Source organism: Rhinatrema bivittatum, chromosome 7, assembly GCF_901001135.1.
Source record: "Rhinatrema bivittatum chromosome 7, aRhiBiv1.1, whole genome shotgun sequence".
Classification (NCBI taxonomy): Eukaryota; Metazoa; Chordata; class Amphibia; order Gymnophiona; family Rhinatrematidae; genus Rhinatrema; species Rhinatrema bivittatum.
The window spans coordinates 132,187,681-132,213,068 of record NC_042621.1 but is presented as its reverse complement, the minus strand read 5'-3'; the positions used below and the strand labels follow the sequence as shown (position 1 = coordinate 132,213,068).

At 45.7% G+C, this 25,388-nt stretch overlaps 1 protein-coding gene across 1 annotated transcript in view; it reads right to left on the bottom strand.

Moving 5' to 3' along the window:
• ANXA7 (annexin A7) overlaps positions 1-25,388 on the bottom strand; it is a 169,930-nt gene that overhangs the window by 45,940 nt on the left and 98,602 nt on the right. Inside the window, exon 8 of the mRNA XM_029609149.1 lies at positions 10,855-10,968. Within this exon, the coding sequence (XP_029465009.1) occupies positions 10,855-10,968 (114 nt within the window). The remainder of the gene's footprint in view (positions 1-10,854; positions 10,969-25,388) is intronic.

Below are 25,388 nucleotides of genomic sequence, written 5' to 3'. Positions count from 1 at the left end.
GGTGAGGAATAAATGCGGTAGAGAGAGAGTAAGGAGGAGCAGCTTCCGTGGCAGCACAAAGAGACGCACTAAGGGGCAGGCCCCTTTGTTGTGCACCTTTGGTGCTCGACGCCTGGCATGCAGCGCCAAAGGCTCACCAGCGCTGAATTTAAAGGCTGTCCCACGTCGATTCTGTCCCCTGGTGATTCGTCGGTGCAGGAAGGTAGGTGGGGTTCCGGTTGGCAGGCCGGATGGTGTTGGAAGGGTTCGTTCGCGGGCCCGGGGGGGCGTCAGCATCACTCCCTCTTCGTGGCGTCGTAGGCAGACGGCCCGGGGCCTCGCTGGGAGCCGGTCAGCGGTGCAGGCGGACAGCCCAGGGCCTTGCAGGGGAGCCGGTACTGGGCAGCGCTGCATTTGGGAGCAGAAAGGGGAGAGGCTGCTCACCGGCGCCCCACGTCGATTCTGTCCCCCATCGATTCGTTGGTGCAGGAAGGTACGCTGGGTTCCGGTCGGCAGGCCGGATGGTGTTGGAGGGGTTCATTTGTGGGCCTGGGGGGGGGGGGGGGCGGCGTAGTCTCGCCCTCCTCGTGGTATAGTAGGCGGAAGGCCCGGGGCCTCGCAGGGAACCGGTCAGAGGTGCAGGCGTTTGGAGGACGGCCTGGGGTCTCGCAGGGAGCCGGTGGATGGTCCGGGGGCTCGCTGGGAGCTGGTCAGCGGTGCAGGCGTTCGGAGGTCAGTTCGGGGCCTCGCAGGGAGCCGGTCGGACCATGTGTTGTGAACACTCTAGATCCTTGCCCACTAGTGACTGGAGGGCATCTTGCTGCTTCTGAGGAAGTGGCTCAGCCATCCTCTGCATCTGCTTTAGTATGTCCTGCATGTATTGGCCCATGAAGAGCTAGTAAGAGGCTATGCATGCATGGAACATAGCTCCCTGGTACACTTTCCTACCAAAAGTGTCCAGGGTCTTAGACTTCTTCCACAGGGGCTCTAAGGATTGGGTCCTAGTCCTCTTGACCTTCTTGAAAGTGGATTCAACCACCACAGAATGGTGCACAGCTGATTTTTGTTGAATCCAAAAGCTTCTGTATAAGAAAAATTGCAACTGACTTCTACTTGATGGGAGTCACAGAGAAGGGTTCTTCCACATTCTTGTCTGTACCTCCTGAAGGATTTTGGAGACTGCGACTGCCATTACTTCTTTAGGGGGCTCCATGAATTGAAGGATGTTCAGCATTTTGTTTCTGGTCTTATCTTCACCTTTTAAAGTAAATGAAATAGACTCTGCCATTCTTCTGATAAAACCTGTGAAGGAGATGTCCTCAGGAGAACAACTCTTCTTCAGAAGGGTCACCAGAATCATAGCCATACCCTCCATGCACACTCCAAGTCCAATTCCCCTAGAAAAAATTCTTGTAGTGCCCAATCCTCAGCCAAAGTCCCTGCGGGAGATGCTCTTAAAATGTTTGGGCCCAGATCATAAGGAGTGTTGATGGCCCAGGGAAGCTTTCTCCCCCATGGGAAGATCAACAAGGGGTAGCAGGCAAAGAGCCCAATCCCCTTTCAGGAATCAGTATCGGTTCCAGCACTAGCACCAATGCCAGTAGCTCATTGCTGGGCAACCGGAAGGAGTCAAGCAGCAGCTGGAATGCTCCAATGCCCCAGTACAGAGGCCCTGCTAGATATTTTTATCCAACTCCTCTCAAAGACAACCAATGCCAACACCAATAGGGAGACAGGAAGAGTGGCCACGTCCTTCTCATAACGGAGAGGGGTATCAGTGCCTGACATCAGGACCACTGGAGGCTGTCATGAATCCCAGGATTTCTGGGAGGATGAGCTCTCCTCGCCAGAGGAATGCTTACAGGGTTCTTGGCAGACACCAGACCATCTGCACCCCTGCCATCAGGTATTGACAGAGACCAATGATTATGCTTCATCTTTATTTGATGCCCATTATCAGAACTCCTTGATTTTCATAGTAAAAAAAGCAGACCCCCCTTGCCTTTTTTGCTTGGGAAGAGCCACATGGAGGCCTGTCATTGGGTTTCCTGATGGAACCGATGGTCCCCCAATGTCAATGATGTTACCCTCCATCAACCCAGTTCTCAGGTCCCCCAATGTCAGTGGATCAGTCTTCCAACGCCTGAAATATTTCTCCATCAGTTCCAATTGGGCCCAGTGGCCCTTCTGAGTCATGGTCACACATTTGCCACCCTCACGGCACAGGATACTTCTGTCACAGGGATCCCATGATAGACATAATCCTGCCACACCAGAGACATTGCTAGAACCTGCGAAACATGTTTGACTGAAAAAGAAAGGACCAAAATCAAACTGTGGCGGTAATGGAACAATGATCCCCAGGCACCAATAGCGCACTGCCACGGAACCAGTTGAGAACAAAAACTTACAGAACATTAAAAAACCTAACCAGGGAACTATCAGGTCAGATAACCATGGGGCTCTGTAACGAATGATCCTGCTATCATAAAAATATTCAATGGCCTAGAACCAGAGAAGTCAGGCAAAAAAATGCAACCTAAAGGCTCCGTGGAAAAAGACAGATGGAGGGGCCCACGAGTGAAGATGCTCAGTGAGGCACAGTCAAAGTTCTAGAAACTGACATCTTCCGATAGAACAGGCCTAGAAAACGTATGTCACTCCCATTATGTGGCATGTGAAGACTCAGCAAATAGGAAGTGGAGATGATGAGCGGTATACACTATTGGCGAAAAGCCACAAATAGGGATGGTATAGAGCTATACCAATCCAGCTGCTATATTCACGGATCCTTATAGTGAATTAATCAAAGAAATGAAGCATTAAATCAAGCTTTTCCACCTTTTATTCGTAAGTGCCTGGAAAGAGGTTTTGGTACCCAAAGACTGCCATCCTGCTTATTCTCAGAGAAAAGAAGCAACCCAAACTAGCAAAGGAAGCTGTCTGCCGAGGTGTATGCTTCTTCAGCAGATCAGGCTGTGATAAAATTAATTGTATGTGAACTCATTTGTTGTCTTCATAGTCTCTCCGAGCATCTACCAACAGAGCACATGACCATTGCTTGCTTGTACTGAAAACAAGGGCCTTACATGTGTGTGTGTCCTTGGGCTGTTTTTTTTTTGTTTTTTAAAGAGGCATGCAGGCGCCTATGACTAAGATTTATGTTATTTTGCAAGTAGACACACTATAAAACGAACAGACACTCTCCAGACTGTGTGGACTTCACAGAGGGCTGAGACAAGAAACTGGAGCCATTACAGAAACCTCACCAACTGGTACTGGAGATCCCCAAGCGAATAATGGAGAAATTACTTACCTGATAATTTCGTTTTCCTTAGTGTAGACAGATGGACTCAGGACCAATGGGTATAGTGTACTCCTGATAGCAGTTGGAGACTGATCAGATTTCAATCTGACATCAGCCCCTAGTACATATACCCCTGCAGGAAGTGCAGCTCTTCAGTATTCTCCTCAAAGCATTGTGAATATATGTGTGACTGACTAATTTGATTAACTTGAATAACTTCATAACTTGGATAACTTCATAACTTGATTAAATTGAACTGGTTGGAACGACTATAGCTGGAGACCACCAGTGTACTCAACCGGAAAACGTCGACACCCGGTAGGGTGGGTGCCCTAGGTGAATGAAAACATGGCTTACCCTTGAATCATTTGAAATTCCATGCATAACGGCAGACATGGGTGGGATGCTGAGTCCATCTGTCTACACTAAGGAAAACGAAATTATCAGGTAAGTAATTTCTCCATTTCCTAACGTGTAGCAGATGGACTCAGGACCAATGGGATGTATAAAAGCTACTCCCGAACCGGGTGGGAGGCTGCCCGTAACCCACTTAGTACTGCCCTTGCAAATGCTATGTCCTCCCGAGCCTGAACATCCAGACGGTAGAATCTGGAGATGGTGTGGATGGAGGACCATGTCGCCACCCTGCAGATCTCGGTGGGCGACAGCATTCTGGTTTCTGTCCAGGATACTGCCTGGGCTCTGGTAGAATGGGCCTTGACCTGTAGAGACGGAGGCTTGCCTGCTTCTACATAGGCCGCCTTGATGACTTCCTTGATCCAGCGGGCTATGGTTGCCCGCGAGGCCGCTTCCCCTTGTCTCTTCCCGCTGTGAAGGATGAAAAGGTGGTCCGTTTTTCGTACTGGTTCCGACATTTCCAGGTATCTGGACAGGAGTCTGCCTATATTGAGGTGGCGTAGACTACGAGCTTCTTCAGAATTCTTCAAGTCATCCGGCGATGGTAGCGAAATGGTTTGGTTAAGATGGAAGTGTGATACCACCTTGGGAAGAAACGAAGGGACCATGCGTAGCTGGATGGATCCCGGGGTGAGCCTGAGGAACGGCTCACGGCAGGATAGTGCTTGTAGTTCTGAAATGCAGTGGGCTGAGCAAACTGCCAGCAGAAAGGCTGTCTTTAAAGTTAACAGATGGAGGGACAGACCTTGGAGGGGTCTGAAGGAGGTTCCTGCTAGGAAATCCAGGACCAGGTTGAGATTCCACAGAGGTACCGGCCACTTTAGTGGTGGGCAGATGTGTTTGACTCCTTTCAGGAAACGTGACATGTCCAGGTGAAAAGCTATGCTGTAGCCCGTAGCATGACAATGCGGCCACCTGTACCTTGACAGAGTTGAGGGACAGCCCCTTCTGTATCCCGTTCTGTAAGAATTCCAGGATCACGGGAACTTTAGTTGAGCGTGGCCTGATGTCGTGGTCTTCGCACCAGGCTTCAAAAACTCTCCAAATCCTTATGTAAGTTAGAGATGTGGAGAACTTGCGTGCTCGGAGCAGGGTGTAGATTACAGCCCCCGAGTATCCGCTCTTTCTCAGGCGAGCCCTCTCAATGGCCAGGCCGTAAGAGATAATTGAGCTGGATCCTCGTGGAGGATCGGTCCTTGTTGGAACAGGTCTCTGTGTGGAGGCAGTGGTAGGGGGTTCCCTGCCAGTAGTCTTCTCATGTCGGCGTACCACGGTCTTCTTGGCCAGTCCGGGGCCACCAGAAGAACTAGTTTCCTGTGCAGCTGTATCTTGTGAATGATTGCGCCCAGTAGGGGCCATGGTGGGAAAGCATATAATAGGGTCCTCTGTGGCCAGGTCTGTACCAGGGCATCAATCCCCTGGAACTGAGGTTCCTGCCTGCGGCTGAAGTACCTGGGTACTTGGGCGTTGGACCAGTTTGCCAGAAGGTCCATGCCTGGTGTCCCCCACTGGTTCACTATCACTTGGAACACTGCGGACGACAGCTTCCATTCTCCTGGGTCTAGACTTTCCCTGCTGAGGTAGTCCGCTGTGATGTTGTTTTTCCCGGTGATGTGGATGGCCGAGATCTCTTGGAGGTTTACTTCCGCCCACGTCATTAGAGGGTCTATTTCCAGAGACACCTGTTGGCTTCTGGTTCCTCCCTGACGGTTGATGTAAGCCACTGTTGTGGCATTGTCTGACATTACTCTGACCGCTTTGTCTCGGAGTCTATGAGCGAAGCGTAGGCAGGCTAGTCTGACTGCCTGCGCTTCTAGGCGGTTGATGTTCCATCCCGCCTCTTCTGCGTTCCACTGCCCTTGGGCGGTTAATTCCTTGCAGTGAGCTCCCCATCCTCGTAGGCTGGCGTCTGGTGAGCAGGGTCCAGGTTGGGGAGGATAGTCTTGTTCCCTGGCTCAGGTGGCTGGCCAGTAGCCACCACCGTAGCTGGGTCTGATCCCTGCCTGGGAGTGATAGACGTACGGCGTAGTTCTGAGACAGCGGATTCCATCGTGATAGAAGTGAGCGCTGCAGGGGTCTCATGTGAGCTCGCGCCCATGGCACTACTTCCAGTGTGGATGCCATCAGACCTAGGACTTGTAGGTAATCCCATGCTGTGGGTCAAGGTTCACTCAACAGGCTTTGTAACCGGTTCCACAGTTTTGATCTCCTTGTGGGAGTCAGGCTGACCTTGTCTTCTTTGGTGTCGAATTGGACTCCTAGGTACTCTAGAGACTGTGAGGACTGCAGGCAACTTTTGTTTGTGTTGACCACCCATTCTAGGCTCTCCAGTAGAGTTTTGACTCTGTTGGTTGCTTGGCGGCTTTCCTCTGGGGATTTTGCCCTGATCAGCCAATCGTCTAGGTAAGGATGTACAAGGATTCCTTCCTTCCTCAATGTTGCCGCCACCACCACTATGATCTTGGTGAACGTCCAAGGGTGCTGTGGCTAACCCGAAGGGTAGTGCCCTGAACTGGTAGTGACGGTCCAGGATTTTGAAGCGTAGATAGCGCTGTGTTCCTGATGAATTGGGATGTGTAGGTAGGCCTCCGAAAAATCCAGGGATGTGAGAAACTCTCCCGGTTGTATTGCCCTTATTACGGAACGTAAGGTTTCCATGCGGAAGCGGGGAAATCTCAGGTGGCGGTTGACTGACTTGAGGTCCAGGATGGGTCTGAACGTCCCCTCTTTCTTGGGGACGATAAAATAAATGGAATAATGCCCAGTATTTATTTCTTGTGGAGGCACTGGGGTTATGGCCTCGAGGGCTAGTAGTCTGGTTAGTGTAGCTTCCACTGCTACCCTCTTGGCGAGGTCGTGGCAGGGGGACTCCACGAACTTCTCCGGAGAGCTTCGTAGAAAATCCAGATAGTACCCTTCCTGAATGATGGCTAGGACTCACTTGTCCGAAGTTATCTCGACCCATCTGTGGTAGAATAGGGCTAGTCTGCCTCCTATGGCTTTTTCCCTTGGACAGGTCGGCTGAATCTCATTGTGGGGTATGGCTGGGGCCTGTACCCAAGCTGGTTCCCCCTCTTGTTGTGCTTGGTCCAAAAGGAGTGGTTCCTGCCTGTAGGGTGGGGCGCTTGATAGTTGCTTCTGTATGGATTGAAGCGCTGTGAACTCCTGCCCCTGGAGGGCCGGGGGAAGGGTCGCTGGTTCCTATAGGCGCGGCAATGGGGACTAGTCCCATTTGTTGGCCAGTTTCTCTAGCTCGCTGCCGAACAGGAGGGATCCTTTGAAGGGCATCCTTGTGAGGCGAGTTTTGGAAGATGCGTCGGCCGACCAGCTTCGGAGCCAGAGTTGCCTCCTGGCAGCCACTGCAGATGACACTCCTCTGGCTGCCATGCGTACCAGATCAGAAGCAGCGTCCGCAAGGAATGACACTGCTGGTTCCATGACTTCTCCAGGGGTGTTGCTCCTGGTCTGAGATAAGCAGGCATGTGTTACTATGGTGCAGCAGGCCATTATTTGTAGGGACATAGCGGCTATGTCAAAAGACTGTTTAAGGATGGATTCCAGACGCCGGTCATGTGCATCTTTGAGCGCTGCTCCTCCCTCCACTGGGATAGTAGTGCGCTTCAAAACCGCGCAGACCATAGCATCGACTCTTGGGCATGTGAGAAGATCTTTGGTCGCCGGGTCCAGGGGGTACATGGCTGCCATAGCTCGTCCCCCTTTGAATGTGGACTCTGGAGTGCTCCATTCCAGGTCAATTACCTGCTGGACGGCTTGTAACAGTGGGAAATTGCGTGAGGTCCGGCAGAGGCCCTCCAGTAGGGGATTTGGCTTGGGCCCCCCAAAGCATCTGGGCCCGGAATAGCGAGCTCCCTCAGGCTGTGGGTGACTAGGTCAGGGAGCTCGTCCTTGGTGAAAAAACGTCTCATGGTTCGGTGAGGCTCTGTCCCGGGGGAGTTCCCCCTCTTCTAGGGGCTCTGCTTCCTCTTCAGAGTTATCCGTGTCCCCATAGATGGGGCTCCTGGGTGGTGAAAACCTTTGTCTAGGCCTCGAGGGGCCCGGGGCATAAAGGTCCTCTGGCGGAGGATGTGGCTGGTCAGCCAGGGGTTCCGTTTGCATGTGAACAAAGGTGTGTAGCCCTTTGAACAACTCCACCCATGAGATAGACGCTGGATTCAAGCCGAGGGACGTTGGGTCCCTGGGTGTCCCCGTTTGTGGAAGTGTCCCGCTGGGATTTGCAAGGTCCGGGGTACCCACTGAGGAGCTATTACTTGGCCCTGAATGGGACTGGCCCTGGGCTGGATCTCCCAGGGCCTCCTCGCACTGAGCGCACAGGGCGTTGGCCTCCTCGCTTTGTGCGGCTCTGATATGGCATGCTGGGCAGAGACCTTGAGGCTTTATCTCCGTTTCTGGTGGTGCCATGGTTGTCGGCGCGTAAAGCTTTATGCACTCCGGTGCATCTAGATGTGCATGTGGGTTGTGCGCGCAGTTGTGCGCTTAGCCCGGTAGGCGCGCGGTGTGCGTATATCTCGTGCGCGCGGCCCTTGTGCATGTAACTTATGCGCACAAGGAATATATGTGCGTGTAACTTTATTATGCGCACATGTAATTTGTGCGCCTAAGTAAACTTGTGCGCCCGGCCCGAGACTACGAGCGGAGCGGCGAATAGGGCCAAGATGGCGACTGCGACCACGCGGGCAATATGGCGACTACCTTGGAGGGTCTCCACGTGGGTAGACCCTTGGATCTAACCGGGGCCTGGCCCTACTGGGGCGGATCAACCCGGCAGCACTGGTCCCGGTCGATGACCTGTGCGATTCCTCCAACCTCTGAGACAGGAGTCGACGCTGAAGATTTCTACCTTACCTTGTCTTCGGCACGTCCCGGTTTCGTTCCAAGCGGTCTCCGGCTGCAGGGGGAGAGGGTAAATACCTTCACCGCCGAGCTAGAGGGGGGCACCCGCTGCCTCTCAGCCACACCCGGGATCGGGGGCTAGGTCCTTGCCGCGATTCGGCCGCCGGACCGAGGCTCACCTCTGAGGGACCATGGAAATCACCTCGGAAAATCTCAACTGGGGGAGGGACCCGAGGGTATCACACAGAAGAGCGGGGCTCGTCTTCAGAGGTAGGTTTCAAATTTGGGTTTTCTTCTTGAATTGGTTCTAACGCTGCGAGAGCATGCAGATAGTCCCTAACTGCTATGGAGACGGAAAATACTGAAGAGCTGCACTTCCTACAGGGGTATATGTACTAGGGGCTGACGTCAGATTAAATCTGATCCATCTCCAACTGCTATCAGGAGTACACTATACCCATTGGTCCTGAGTCCATCTGCTACATGCTAGGAAATCATATTGTGCAGACTGTTATATTTGATACATAGCTGACTATATTCATTGCTATAAATAATATTCATCCAGAGATATCTCCTTGGTTCTTGCAGACCAAACCAAATCAGGCAGCCCAGTGATAGTGCAAGACCTGGGTTTAATTCCTCAGCTTGTCCTCCTGCATCTTGGACCTGCCAGGGATGCTCTAGAGATAGTATTCACAGTTCCTGGAGGAAGGTAGCGTCAACCACTGCACAATAGGGACACCTAGTGGCCAGACTTAGGGCACACCTATCCTGGGTTCCAGAAGGGGTTGTGTTCTGTGGCCCGGACTGTCACTGCAATGGTTGAGGTAGGGAGATAGTATGAAATGGAAAAAAAACCCCCAAACAAATAATTGTAAAGGAAGACTCATAGTGCCATAGCCCAGAAGAGGCGGGTTCCAATTAAATTGGGAATTCAAACAGGCAGAAAAAAACTGGTGAACCAAAAACACCCTACAACTTCCCTTCACCCGAAGAGCAGCAGGTTCAGTAGCATGCAAGACTATTCCTGAGTGTCAGGGCAGGGCAGGTCAGTTGCAGTTAATCTCCAAACAGGAGCGGTATAGGACTTGAGGCTCTTCTGTGTGTCTGACCACCTCACCCTTGGGTTGGGCCTGCAGGTTCTGGTGGCTGGCAGGACTTCTCTGGCAGGGACAAGGTAGGCAGCGTTCAGGCAGAGTTGTAGAAGAAGCAGAGGTCAAGGCTGGCAGAGTTCAAGCGGAGTCATAGAACAGGCAAGGGTCTGTGGCAGGAAGTCAAACCAAATGTAGAGGAAGAGCAAGGCAGGCAGGCAGGAACAGGATGGGCAAGGCTAGGAACACACTGGCAAGATGACCACTGGGGGGCCTAGGTAAAACAAGAAACAAGGTAAGACACAAAGGCAGGAAAAAAGGTAAAACAAGGGCAAAACTGGGACAGGGTGCTATGCAGGGTGCACACGAACAAGACAGGCTACTGAGAGTCCTAGACAGGACAAAGGCAAGACAGGCAACAGGATAGGCCATCGAGAGACCTAGACAGGACAAGGACAAGTTAAGGACCACAGAGAAAGAAAAGGCCACTGGGAGGTCTAGACAAGACAAGGAATACACAAACAAAGGGGCCCAGACAGAACAAGAACAAGGCACGGTACACACAGGAAAGAAGGGCCACCGGGAGATCCAGAGTAAGGACAAGGCAAGGTAGCACAAGGATGGCCAAAGCAAGGAGCCAGAGTGACTCAATGATGAGGCCCAGAGCTAAGGGAGGGTTTTATAGGGCTGGCCCTGCTGTGTCATTTAGCTTTCAAGGAGAAGGTTAGAGCAGGATTGTGCGGTCCACTGATGGCCCCTGCTGGCAGGGGGGAGGAGCTCTGCCTAGCAGTCAGTATTGTTACACTATGCATGCCCAAACCTTTTCAAAGTAAGCTCTCTACTAAAGTCTGTTTGTATGATGCACACAGTACATGTCATGTGTGTAAGGATTGTGGTTCTTGCTTGCTTTCAGGAGAGAGAGAGAGAGAGAGAGAGAGAGCTTTGTATTTTAAATACAAAATCTCAGGAATTTGGGTTGGGTTCCTGAACACTTTACAAGTACAATACCACACTTGGGGGGTGTGAGTGTTACAAGATTCCAGTGCATTTCTTAGAGTCTGGAAGCTTTGACATCATGATGTATACAGCAATCATGTAATACACACACACCCTGCTGTGTGCCATTCTTAACATAACAAGCATGCATTCCTGGGTGTTTAAATATAACACAGAATTTAGAGGTAAAATGCAGCTGAGAGAAGAGATTACCTTCATTGCGTGGTACAAGCTCCAAGCGTCATAATAGGTGGGAGGCATGAAAAGGGCAATGATAAGTTCTTCCATGTTTCCACTCAACTCCGACTTCAGCTCTTTAATTATATCCTGTTAAATTACAAAACAGATTGATATACAATTCCCTCAGCTAATTGCTATTTAAAATGTGGAAAGATTTAAGAAGATTTTTCACGTAGAACAATGTCCCATTCTGAGCACAAATGGTCATACTTCTTGTAGTCTCTTCCCTCTTCCTCCTTTTCTTAAGTTTTTTTTCTTACTTCTCAGATGTTTTATTATTACTAACTACTACTGAAGAAACAATTCTGCTATGGGCATTTTGAAAGTGGCACAAACAATGCTTAATGATCCCATAAATCTGTAATTTTTGGTTTTGATGAGTGACAATTTAGCCCTATGAACCTTTTCTTTTCAATTTCTGTTGCCCTTTGTGCCCTCTAGTTTTAGGCTTTTAGACTTGCTTTTTCTATCAGCTGATTTTTTTTGTTACATTTACTACTATATGAATCTTTATACATATCTTTCAGATTTTGTAAGGCTATATATTAATGTAATAAAAAAAAAGTTTCTATAAACTGTTTTAGCAGAGGGGAAAAGCCCCAGAGGTCTCTCACAAAACTTTTGTTGGGGACAGAAGCTAAAGTGAGAAGCTTGGGGAAGTCTCCAACACTCATAGGAACAGAAAGGAGACAGCAGAAAGAGCCTATACCACCTATCCAGTCTGCCCATCTACACCAAGCACTCAGCTCTACAATCCCTACCACTCCCTCAGAGATCCCCTGGGCTTGTCCCATGCTTTCTTGAATTCCGATACTGTCCTTGTCTCTACTACTTCCATGGGAAGGCTGTTCCATTCATTCACCACCCTTTCTGTAAAGAAATAATTCCTTACATTACTCCTAAATCTATCCCCCTTTCAACTTCCTCTCCAGACCCTTTGATACAAAGCCTCCTTTATATTAAAAGAAGCCTGCACCCTGTGTATTGATATCTTGGAGGCTTTTAAATGCCTCTAGCCTATCTCTCCTATCTTGCCTTTCCTCTAGGGCAGGGGTCAGGAACCTATGGCTCGGGAGCCAGATATGGCTCTTTTGATGGCTGAATCTGGCTCGCAGACAAATCTTTAATAAAAAAGAAAAAAATCTAACAAAATCCCCCACCCTCCTGACCCCCCACAAGACCTGCCAAAAGTCCCTGGTGGTCCAGTGGGGGTCCAGGAGCGATCTCCTGGACTTGGGCTGTCGGCTGCCAGTAGTCAAAATGGCGCCGACAGCCCTTTGCCCTTACTATGTCACAGGGGCTACCGCCGCCATTGGTCGACCCCAGTGACATAGTGAGGGCAAAGGGCCGCCGGCGCCATTTTGACTACTGGCAGCCGACAGCCCAAGTCCAGGAGATCGCTCTCGGACCCCCGCTGGACCACCAGGGACTTTTGACAGGTCTTGGGGGGTCAGGAGGGTGGGGGTTGTAGTAAATTAATTTTGGAGGTCTTGGGGGGCATCAGGAGGGTGGGGGGTTGTAGTAAATTAATTTTGGAGGTCTTGGGGGGGCGTCAGGAGGGTGGGGGGTTTTGTTAGATTTTTACTTTTTTATTAAAGATTTGTCTGCGAGCCCTGGACCCCCGCTGGATCACCAGGGACGTTTGGCAGGTCTTGGGGGGGGGGGGTTAGGAGGATGGGGGGCTGTAGGAAATTAATTTGGTAGGTCTTGGGGGCGTCAGGCGAGTAGGGGGTTGTAGTAAATTAATTTGGTAGGTCTTGGGGGAGTCAGGAGGGTGGGGGGTTGTAGTTAGTATGGCTCTCACAGAATTACATTTTAAAATATGTGGCGTTCATGGCTCTCTCAGCCAAAAAGGTTCCCGACCCCTGCTCTAGGGTATGCATGTTTAGATAAGTAAATAAATGTTATGCTGGGTCAGATGAAGGTCCATTGAGCACAGCATTCTGTCTGACAGCGGGCAGCCCAGGTCACAAGTACCCATCAATGTTGTATGAAAGGGTAAATAACCATTCCTTATTTACCTGTTCCACCCCACTCATGATTTTATACAATTCATTCATATCCCCTCCTAGGTTGTCTTTTATCCAAGCTAAAGAACCTTAATCTGTTTAGCTTCTCTCCATAAGGGAGCTTTTCGATCCCCTTTAATCATTTTGGTTGCTCTGGTCTGTACCTTTTCTATGTCCACTATGTTGCCAGGGGATGTAGTTAGTGCAGATAGTGTAGCTGGGTTTAAAAAAAGGTTTGGATAAGTTCTTGGAGGAGAAGTCCATTAACTGCTATTAATCAAGCTGACTTAGAAAATAGCCACTGCTATTAATTGCATCAGTAACATGGAATAGACTTAGTTTTTGGGTACTTACCAGGTACTTGTAAACCTGGATTGGCCACTGTTGGAAACAGGATGCTGGGCTTGATGGACCCTTGGTCTGACTCAGCATGGCATGTTCTTATGTTTTTATTACTTTGTACTCATCCACATTAAATTGCATCTGCCATTTAGAAGCTCAGTCTCCTAGGCTCACATGGTCCTTTTGCAGTTCTTCCCAATCCGCTTCCATTTTAATGACTTCAAACAATTTTGTGTCATCTGCAAATTTGTTCACCTCACTCGTTCCTTTATGAATATGCTAAATATCTTTGATACCAATACAGATATCCCTAGGACATTCCACGAACAACCTTTCTCTATTCGAGAAAACTGACCATTTAGTTCTACCCTCTTTTTTAATCCAGTACCAATTCACATTAGTATGCTGCCTCTGATCCCATGACCTCTCAGGAAGAGCATAGTATTTATTTGTAACTTTGATCCCAGTTACCTGTATCCCTTGTTTGATGTAATGCATTCATTTATGCTTTTCACGTTTTGCTGTAAACTGATGTGTTATGTAATTTTGCACATGAATGTCGGTATATAAAAGTTCCAAATAAATAAATAAATGACCTCCCAAATTTCTTGAGAAGTGTCTCATGAGGTACTTTGTCAAATGCCTTCTGAAATTCCAAATACACTATCAACTGGCTCATTTTTGTCTGCATGTTTATTTATATCTTAAAAATATCTAGCAAACTGATAAAGCAAGACTTCCCTTTTCATAACCCATGTTGTCTCTCTCCCATTAAACCATGTCTGTCTATGTGGTCAGTAATTTTGTTTTTAAGAATAGCTTTGACTATTTTGCCCAGCACACACAGGCTCAGTCTATAGTTTCCTGGATCACCCTAGAGCCCTTTTTAAAAACTGGCATCACATTGGCCACCCTCCAGTCTTCCAGTACCATGGCCATTTTAAACGATAAGATTGCAAATCACCAGAAACAGGTCTGCGATTTCATTTCTGAGTTCCTTCAGAACTCTGGGGTGAATACCATTAGATTTTGGTGATTTGTTATTCTTTAGCCTGCCAATCTGAGTTATTATGTCCTCCAGTTTCACAGTGATTCCATCTAGTTGCTCAGTCATCACCATCAAAAAATGTTTCCAGTGTGGGTATGACCCCGACATCCTTCTCAAAGATGGAGGCAAATAATTAAATTTAGTTTTTCTGCTATTTCCTTGTCCTCCCTGACCACTCCTTTTACCCCTTGGTCATCTAGCAGCCCGACTTACTCCCTCACAGTTTTTTTGCTTCGAATGCTCTTAAAAAAAAAAGTGTTCATTACTTGTTTTTACCTCTATGGCAAGCTTCTTTCAAATTGTCTCTTAGCCTGTTTAATTACTTTTTTACATTAACTTGCCAGTGCTTATGCTCTTCTCTATTTTCCTCATTTGGGTCTGTTTTTCATTTTTCAAATGATGGCCTTTTGGCTTTAAAAATTGCCTCTTTCACCTCATATTAAACCATGTCAGCAGTCATTTGGTTTCCTTTCAACCTTTTTTAATGCACAGAATACATTTTGTCTGGGCCTCAAGGATAGTAATTTTAAACAGTGTCCATGCTTCCTGCAAGTCTTTAAATCTTGTAAATTGCACTTTTCAGTTTTTTCTAATTTCTTAATTTTATCATTAACTTCCTTTTTATAGTTAAATGCTACCTTAGTAGTTATGCCCAGTATTCGCCCTTCAATAATTATGTCAAATTTTATTACATTTATGATCACTGTTCCAAAACGGATCCACCACCTAATATATATCTATATCTATATATCTATATCTATCTATCTATATCTATATATCTATATACACACACACACACACACACACACATATACACTCACTACTATACCCTTCTCTTTTACCTTAGGAATTTCTATCCATAAGGATTCCAGAGTGCTGTTTTGTTTCCTGCAAAATTTGTATTTACTTGACTCTATGCCATCCTTAAAATATAGTGTCATCCCTCCACCAATTTTATCTGCCCTTCCATGTCGATATAATTTGTACCCTGGTATCAGTGTCACCAGGTCTCCAAAATGCCTATGATTTCTATCTTCCTTTTGTACCATACATTCTAACTCTCCAGTCTTTTTTTTTTTTTTTTTTTTTAGACTTCTAGCATTCGCATGCAGATATTTTACAATAGGTTTATTTGTATTGCTATTTTATATGTACACAGCCTGCTTATTATCAAGAAAAAAATGATTCCAAACTGTGTGTATTATCTGTGTGCTTTGTATTTAAATCCATCTGGGATTTTTCAGTTTTTACAACCTTCTCTCTACTTGGTTTGCCTACATCCTTTGGAGATACTTCCCTCTAAACCATGCACTGCTGAGCTGTCTGCTTTCCCCATGTTCTAGTTCAAAAGCTGCTATATCAGCTTTTTGAAAGTTAACACCAGCAGCTTGGTTCCACTCTGTTAAAGGTGGAGCCCATTCCATCGAATAGACACCCTCTTCCCCAGAATGTTCCCCAGTTCCTCAAATTTAAAATCCTTTTCTGTGCACCATCATCTCATCCATGTATTTATCTTTAAATCTGTCCCTAAATATCTTAGAATAAAGACCATTGATCAATTTAGTTGCCATCCTTCAGACTGACTCCATCTGGTTTATAGCCTTTTGAAGATGTGGTCTTCAGAATTATAAACAGTATTCCTAATGAGATCTCACCAGGAACTTACATAGCTGTAACATCACCTCCTTTTTAATGCTGCCATTTCTCTCCCTATGCGCCCAAGAATATTTCTGGCTTTTGTCACACCTTATCCATCTGTTAGGTGACATTGAGATGATCAGCTCCAGATTTTGCTCTCATTTGTTGCACAGAATTTGACACCCCCCCCCCCCAAATACATTATTATATCACTCCCTTGGGGTTTTTGCAGCCCAAATGCATAACTGCATTTTTTTTTTTTAGCATTAAATCTTAGTTGCCAGACTCTAGACCATTCCTTCGGCTTCACTGGATTCCTCCTCACATTTTCAATTTGGGTTCTCTAATCTCTCCCTGTACCTTTCCATTCCCAACCCATCTCTCCTCTACCTGTCATCTTATTTCCTATATCTTCTCTCTAATCATTCCTCTTTTTCTTACCATCTTCTTCCCTCACTCTCTCTGATTTGTCTCATGCAAATTATTAATTGGCTGAAAAGACTTTGGTACTCATCTGTCCCACACCCATCTCCCTCTGCCACAAACACACACCAGTTATTCTCCACCTCTTAGCCCCAAACATGCAGCCATCTACCTTATCTCCTACATATACAACACCCTCTGCATCTTCTCCTCACACACTGCCCTCTGTCTCACTTTTACCCATTAGTTTAGTTTATTTACTTGATAAATCGCTATTTCTTACTGAGGCAAATCATTCAAAGTACAATAAAATATTAGCATGTGCAGAAAATAAAAGCAATAAAACAAATAGTGTACATAATTAAAATTAACTAAAACAAGCTATACAGCAAGACAAACACTAGAACAAAAAATTGATAGCTATAGAAAATTACTAGTTGAAAACATTGCTTAATAAAATACATATTCAAGAAGCAGCTATTTATATTTAATTGACATCAGAATCACAGAACCAATATGAACATAGCTGAAGGATGGAATTAAAAAATGAAACTAAATATAATCCTGAAATGTTTGAGTAAAAAAAGTTGAGACTTCCTAAATTTCATATAATCTCTCTAAACGAAAGCTGAAAAGTAAAGAATTCCAAATAGTGGGGCAAGAAAGGCAAACTACTTTGAGAAGCATTTAACTGTGCATTGCGTGGCGAGGAAAAGACGGCATGGAAAGTCTTCCATTTAATGGTAACAACTTTCCTTGGAAACAATAAAGTAGGCAACTACAAGGAACTGGTGGAAAACCTGAAGGCATACAAAAGCCTTGGCTGTGATATGTCACTAAAGATACATTTTTTGCATTCTCATCTTTGCTTTTTTCCACCAAACTGTGGAGCAGCGAGCAATCTTACCAGGACATTGCAGCAGTGGAAAAACGATACTGGGGCAAATGGAGCCCATCAGTGCTTGCAGACTATTGCTGGACAGTGACTAGAGATGTTACATTTAACGGTTGAAGTGTTCTTAAAATACTTTATTGAACATTGGGGGTACTTTGTGCATGACATTTTAGTATTATTTTACTATATATGTTACATTCTTGTAAGCCACCTAGGGCTAAGAATTGGTGGCATATAAAATTCCAAAATAAGAGACAAGCAAGAAGAGCCAAGTAGCCACTGAATAAGAACTAAACTATGCACATACAGTGATTTACAAAAGTATTCAACCCCCTAAAAAACTCAGATGTGTGGATTACAAATGACACACAGATTCTCCAGTGTGTTTATTGCAAACCCATATGCTATTAAATTAATTTTCAAAGTCACAATTCATTAATTCTCTGCATTTTTATATAAAATAAAATTTAAAAACTGAAAAAATGCTGCTTGCATAAGTAGTCAACCCCTGTGCTATGGAATCTTTCAGTTTACCAAGATGAAATATATTGCTCTAATAACTGGCTTACAATTGGCCTCTACTTGTGAATCGTAAAAAAAAAAGAAGATCAGCTTTTCTGGATAAAAGACTCGATAAATCTAGTACCATTGGTCAGACTGTGAATCTGAAGAAAAAAAACGGAAAATGAAGAATGGAGAGGTCTAGAACGGGTAAATGTGAATCGGTTATTTACTCTTTCGGATAATAGAAGGACTAGGGGGCACGCCATGAAGTTAGCATGTGGCACATTTAAAACTAATCGGAGAAAGCTCTTTTTCACTCAACGCACAATTAAACTCTGGAATTTGTTGCCAGGGGATGTGGTTAGTGCAGTTAGTGTATCTGGGTTTAAAAAAGGATTGGATAAGTTCTTGGAGAAGTCCATTACCTGCTATTAATTACGTTGACTTAGAAAATAGCCACTGCTATTACTAGCAACAGTAACATGGGATAGACTTAGTTTTTGGGTACTTGCCAGGTTCTTATGGCCTGGATTGGCCACTGTTGGAGATAGTATGCTGAGCTTGATGGACCCTTGGTCTGACCCAGTATGGCATGTTCGTATGTTCACCAACAAGGTTTCCTAGTCAAAAAGGAAACATTCTCTGCAAAGAGATAAGGAGCAGCATCCACTAAGATTGCACTGGCAGCAGCAGCACATCCTGCATGCTTTGATAATTGGTATGATGTTCTCTATAAGCCATACAGTATCTCTTCCATACCAAAACACAGGAGCAGCTTCTCTTTTAGCAGTTGCAAAAGCCCCCTGTCATTCCCCCGGCCCACGCAACGCCCCCGGTCCCGCCCCGGACATGCCCCCTCTCCGCCCCTTTTACGAAGCCCCAGGACTTACACACATCCCAGGGCTGTGCGCACGCCGGTGGCCTATGCAAAACAGGCGCGCGAGGGCCCTGCGCGCATAAATCCAGCTGGATTTACGCGCACAGGGCATTTAAAATCTGGCCCTAAGTGTGTGATGCTTGAGGGGAAGCATGAACATTAAGAATGTTCTCTCTTCATCCCAGTCTATTCACAAAACAAAAGCAACTACCTCAAATGAAAAATCATAGATCAAATAAGTATTAGATAAACAACAATTAGGCGATGAAAGTCAGTAATAAACTTTTTTATCCCAGAGTTTGATGATCTAAAATGAATTGACAGATTACTGTTCAGATAAGGAACAGATGTTAGATCGGTTATTTTGTATTATGCGTATTCTTAGTGAGATGGTTTGGGCATACGGAGCAAAACTGAGGTACTTTTCAGTTTTGTTCTGTAGCGAAAAGATCTATCCAAGGGTGGCCCCACTGTAGAAAGATTTAGTTTGCTACTGATGGGCTGACTGACCACTCATGGGGATGAAATAGTCTGCTGAGACAGTCGGCTAACGTGTTCGCTATCCCCGGTAAGTATGTGGATATCAAAGTTATTGAGTTGAGGGCCCATTCCCAGATCCATTCTGCTTCTCTGCAGAGAATCCAGGATCCTGAACCACCCTGCTTGTCATGTAAAACATGGCAACCTGATTGTCTTGTAACAGATGTGTAAAGGTCATTAATGCAAACCTCATGGCTCTGAGTTCCAAAAGATTTATTTGGTAAGTTAGTTCATCTTTTGTCCACTGACCCCAAGTCTTGTAATAGAATAGATGCACTCCCCAACCTCGAGTGGAAGCATATGTGGTGAATATTAGGATGTGAGCCTCATCTTGAAGAGGTGATCTGACAGTTAGGACTTCTGGGTTCAACCACCAATGAATGTCATTCTTCATGGCATCTGATATGGTTATCTCTGTGGACATTGGTTGGAGATATTGGGTCCATTTTGATTTCAATCCCCATTGGAGATGGCACATTTATAGGAGAGTGTGAGATACTACATGGATGGCCGCCGCCATGTGACCCAATACCCCCAGAACTTGGAGGGCCATGATCCTTGAACTGAGGAGCAATTCTGTGCAGACATGAAGTCAATCGATTCAGAGTAGAAAGGCCCGCGATTGGACAGTCTATTCTGGCCCCTATAAATTGTAAAATTTGAGTTGCTTTGAGTACAGACTTCTTGTAGTTGATTAGGAATCCCAGAGACTCCAGATGTTGTTGCAGGGACATTTCGTCGGGGGAAACTATCAACCTATCATCCAGATTTATTTATTTATTTATACAGTTTTAGATACCGATGTTTGGTTGGAGTACTATCACCTCAGTTCACACAAAGCATACATATTAAAATTCATTCTTCATACAACAATAAAATAAAAAATCAGAACAAAAACACAAATTATCTATACCTCAACAAATCAAGTCAAAATTTCTGCTTTATAGCTTCTGGGATATATCTCTTAATTTAAACTGCTATTAAATGCCTGAGTGAAAAGCCACATTTTCAAAGCTTTTTAAATTAGATTCCAGTCTTAGATATTCTGGCATGGAATTCCAAAGCTTAGGCCCTGCCAATGACAGAGCATGGAAAGAGGTGGATCCCTTGACACCTGAGGTGAGCCACAGTCACAGCCAGACACTTGGTAAAAACTCTGGGAGCAGAGGATAGACCAAAGGGTAGAACTTTGTATTGGTAGTGTCTGGAATTCACCCAGAAATACAGGAACCACCAGCAGGAGGGATGTACTGGAATGTGGGTGTGTTTATTTGTTGATTTTTATATACCGACATTCGTCGGAACATCATGCCGAAATACAATAAACAGGGAAGGGAAGGGGGGAGCAGTAATGAAGGAGGAGAGAGGACAGCAGTAGGAAGGATAGGGAAAGAGAAATTTGATAGGAACATTTGAAGAAAATAAATTAACATAGACAATATGTACAGGTGGGCTGGTAGGTACCAGACCAGTGATGGCAGTGACAGGGAGAGGTGGGGGGGGGGGGGGGGAATGGTTGGGTAGGCTTAAAGGAGGGTGAGGGGAAACTTATAACAGAATTTAGGCATCATTGCTTAGGGGGGAGAAACTATATTTTGGAGTCTTTGCTTGGGGTGAAGAAGGGGGAGAAAAGGAGAGGCAGAGAGGAGGAGGGGGGAAAGGGTGGACTGCGGGGTTAAAGTGCAAGCTAAGTTTAGTCAACGCCTGGGTATGCTAATGTAAAGAGCCAGGTTTTGAGCCCTTTTTAAAATTTAGACAGGTTAGGTTCTAGATGGAGGACCGTGGGCAGGGTGTTCCATAGGGAAGGGCCGGCAATAGAGAAAGCCCTTTCTCAGGTTGAGGTGTGGTGTGCAGTTTTTAGGGAGGGGGTGTATAGGGTACTAGCAAGGTTGGATCTGGAGGGGCGGGTAGATGATCGGAATAGAGGTGCATTCTCGAGCCAAGTGTGATTTTGATTGTACAATAAATTGTGGAGGATGGTGAGAGTGTTTTGAATTTTATGCAGGAGGCTATAGGTAACCAGTGGAGGTCTTTTAGGATAGGGGTAATGTGATCCGATTTACATGCGTTTGTTAGGATTCTGGCCATGGCATTCTGTAAAAGTTGGAGGGGTTTGATAGTGGAGAGAGGGAGGCCCAGCAATAAAGAATTGCAATAGTCCAGTTTAGTTAAATAGTTGCCTGTAGGACTGTGTGGAGGTCTTGGGTATATGGCAGGGGTTTAAGTTTCTTTAGGATGTGCAATTTGAAGAAGCCTGTTTTTATGGTATTGTGGATGTGAGATTTGAAATTTAAATGTTGGTCAAGATAGACACAGAGATCTCTCACATTGCAGGTGAATGCATCAGGTGGAAGGTTGGTGTTGCTTAAGGCAGGGAGCGAGCGAGCTGGGGGTTTGGAGATTGTGAGGAGCTCCGTTTTTGTTACATTTAAAGCGAGATGTAGGTTTGAGAGGAGGGTGTTAATTGAAGTAAGGCAGGAATCCCAAAACTGTAATGTTTTGGGGAGGGATTCTTGAAGCGGGATGAGGATTTGAACGTCGTCAGCATACATGAAGAACTTTAGGCCAAGATCAGAGAGGAGATAGCAGAGGGGGAGGAGATAGATATTGAAGAGCGTGGAAGAGAGGGAGGAGCCCTGCGGGATGCCCTAAGAGAGGGGAATGTGGGATGATTTGTAATTGGCTATTTTTACGGTGTAATTTCTGTTGTCGAGATAAGAAGAGAACCATTGCAGCGCAGAACCTGTGACACTGATTTCTGCTAGGCGGGTGAGGAGAATGGTATGATGTGCAAACGGTTGTCGGTATATAAAGACCAATAAATAAATAAATAAATGATTGACTGTGTCAAAGGCAGCAGATGTGTCAAGTAGGGCCAGTATGTATGATTGACCGTGGTCCAATCCCTTGAGTATAGTGTCAGAAAGGGTAAGGAGGCGGCTTTCAGTGTTACAGGCTTTACGAAAGCCAAACTGAGCTGGGTGAAGGGTGTTGTGCTCTTTAAGGAATTCGGTAAGCTGGGTATTGACTATTTTCTCCATTATTTTTGCTATGAAAGGTAAGTTAGAAATAGGGCGATAGTTAGCTGGGATACTGGGGGTCGAGGTTAGGTTTTTTGAGGAGGGGTTTGACTACTGCATGTTTAAGGGGGTCGAGTACTTTGCCATGTTAGAGGGAGCAGTTTATTATGTCAGCTAGTAGTTTTGATATGGTAGCGGGGATGGAAAGAAGAGTCTTAGTGGGGATTATATCGGATGAATGTGTGGCGGGTTTAGCCTTTTGGAGGATTCGTTCAATCTGTTTAGGAGAGGTGAGTTCAAAGGACTCAAGGTTAGCGCTTAAGTTTTTGGGGAGGGGGTTGACTGGGGAGGGCTTACCAGGGAAACATTGGAGGACACAAGTGATTTTGTTTCTAAAAAACATGGCAAGTTCCTCGCATTTAGTGCTGGCATTTTCTTCAGTGGAGGGAGGGGGTGGTTAGTTCAGAGACACAAGAGAAGAGAGCATTGGAATTGAATTGGTAGTCATGTATTTTGGCGGAATGGTAGTCTCGTTTTGCTTTTAGGGTGGATTGTCTGTATGAGTGAAGAGAAGATTTGTAGGCAGCTGCGTGAGCTGGGGATGGGGTTTTTCGCCAGACTCTTTATTTCTCAATTCATTTTTTAGTTTTTTTAATTCAGTAGTGTACCAAGGTTTTTTTACTGACTTGTTGTGGGAAATTTTCTTTTTACTAAAGGGCAGACTTCATCGGCTATGGTGGCGGTGAGATTGTTCCATGATGACAGTGAAGTATCAGGGTTGGTAATGTCAATACTCGGTGATTTTTCTTCGAATGCTATAATGAGAGTTTCAGTAGAGCAGGGTTTACGGTAGGAGATAGTGCTGTAGGAGAGGGTAGGTTGAGGGGTGGGGGTGTTTATGGTGAGGACAGCATTTATAAGGGAGTGAGTGGACCATGCCACAGAAAATTTTTACCTATTCATTCTATTGCTGATAGTTAGTCTCCATGTGTCTGGTGAGCTTTTGTTAATATGCTGAAAGACCAGACGTAGTTAACATAAGACACATTCCACTTGTATGGAAACAAAGTGACAAGTCTTTTAATCAAATAGCAATGTATCGTCTAAATGAAACAGTATCTAGTCTGATAAAGATAGTTTTCTGTGGCACGTATTTTTGATATCATAGATAGCACCAATGGGTCAGTTAGACTGCACATTTTTTAAGCATGCTCAATATGGGAACATATAATAATCATCGCACATAATATGAAAACAATTTTATAATGTTTGAATGACATGTCTGTCTTAAGTTTGTTTTTATGGGTTTTTATTTCATATAATTTATGTATGGTGTATATGTTTTTAAATGTTTTTATTTGTATTTCTATGTCTTCACAATTGTCTTATCTTTGCTAGCCCCTGAAGCAGCTCAATGAGCGAAACTCGGCCTGAGTCGGGCTTTTATTCTGTTCTGTGCTCAAAGATTTCCTGGTGTTTATTGATCCTTCTTCTTTGGTTGGTACTGCAATATTGGATCAATTTCCGATCTGTTTCTTTGGACCTTCGAAGGATTCATATACATAGAAACATAGAATTGATGGCAGAAGAAGACCAATGGCCCATCTAGTCTGCCCAGCAAGCTTCATACTTATTTTTCTCATACTTATCTGTTACTCTCACCACTGAGGTCAGGGCCCTTATTGGTAACTTTTAGGTTCTAATTTCCTTCCACCCCCACCATTGATGTAGAGAGCAGTGCTGGAGCTGCATCAATGTGAAGTATCAAGCCTAATTGGTTAGGGGTGGTAGTAGTAGTAGTAGTAGTAGTAACTGCCGCAATAAGCAAGCTACTCCCACGCTTATTTGTTTACCCAGCCTTTGCAATTCAGTCCTTGTTGGTTGTTGTCTGAATATAAATCCTCTTCTTCATTCCCTCCTGCCGTTGAAGCAGTGAGCTGCGCTGTATATGTATTCAAAGTGAAGTATCAGGCATGATTGGTTCAGGGTAGTAGCCGCCGCAACAAGCAAGCTACTCCCATGCTTGTTTTTCCAGCCTGTGCAGTTTAGCCCTTGTTGGTTGTTTGAATATAAATCCTCTTTTCTTTATTCCCCCTGCCATTGAAGCAGAGAGCTGCTTGGATATGCATTGCAAGTGAAGTATCAGGCTAATTTGGGTTGGGGTAGTAACTGCCGCAACAAGCAAGCTACTCCCTCGCTTATTTGTGAATGCAGATCCTTTTCCCCACATTTCCTCTTGCCGTTGAAACAGAGCAACGTTGGAGTCACATTAACCGTGTGTATGTTTATTGAGTAAGGGTAGTAGCCATCATTCCTGCAAGCAACCCCCATTGCCTCTTCTCTTCATTTCATTCACATCCTCAAGACTTTACTTCATTTCCCCCCTGCCATTGAAGCAGAGAGCTATGCTGGATATGCGTGAAGTATGTCTTCCTCTCTTTGCCATTGAAGCAGAGAGCTAACTTGCATTGAAAGTGAAGTATCAGACGTCTCCCCTGCCGAAGCAGAGCTGTGCTGGATATGCGTGAATTATCAGACTTTCTCCCTTGCCATTGAAGCAGAGAGCTACGCTGGATAGGCACTGAAAGTGAAGTATTGGCTTATTTGGTTTGGAGTAGTAACCGCCGTAACCAACAAGCTACTTCCCACATTTTTTGTGACTGGAAATCCTTTTTTATTTTTTTTCCCACATTACCTCTTGCCGTTGAAGCTTAGAGTAATGTTGGAGATGCATTAACTGTGTGTATGTTTATTGAATAAGGGTATTATCTCCAGGTAATAGCAGTCATTCCCGCGAGCCACCCATTCTTCATATACATCCTCTAGACTTTATAGATCCACAGTGTTTATCCCACGCCCCCTTTGAAGTCCTTCACAGTTCTGGTCTTCACCACTTCCTTCGGAAGGGGATTCCAGGCATCCACCACCCTCTCCGTGAAGAAATACTTCCTGATATTGATTCTGAATCTACCTCCCTGGAGCTTTAAATTGTGACCCCTGGTTCTGCTGATTTTTTTCCCGACGGAAAAGGTTTGTCGTTATCTTTGGGTCATTAAAACCTTTCAAGTATCTGAAAGTCTGTATCATATCACCTCTGCTCCTCCTTTCCTCCAGGGTGTACATATTTAGATTCTTCAATCTCTCCTCATAAGACATCTGATGAAGACCTCTACCTTTTTGGTCGCCCTTCTCTGTACCGCCTCCAACCTGT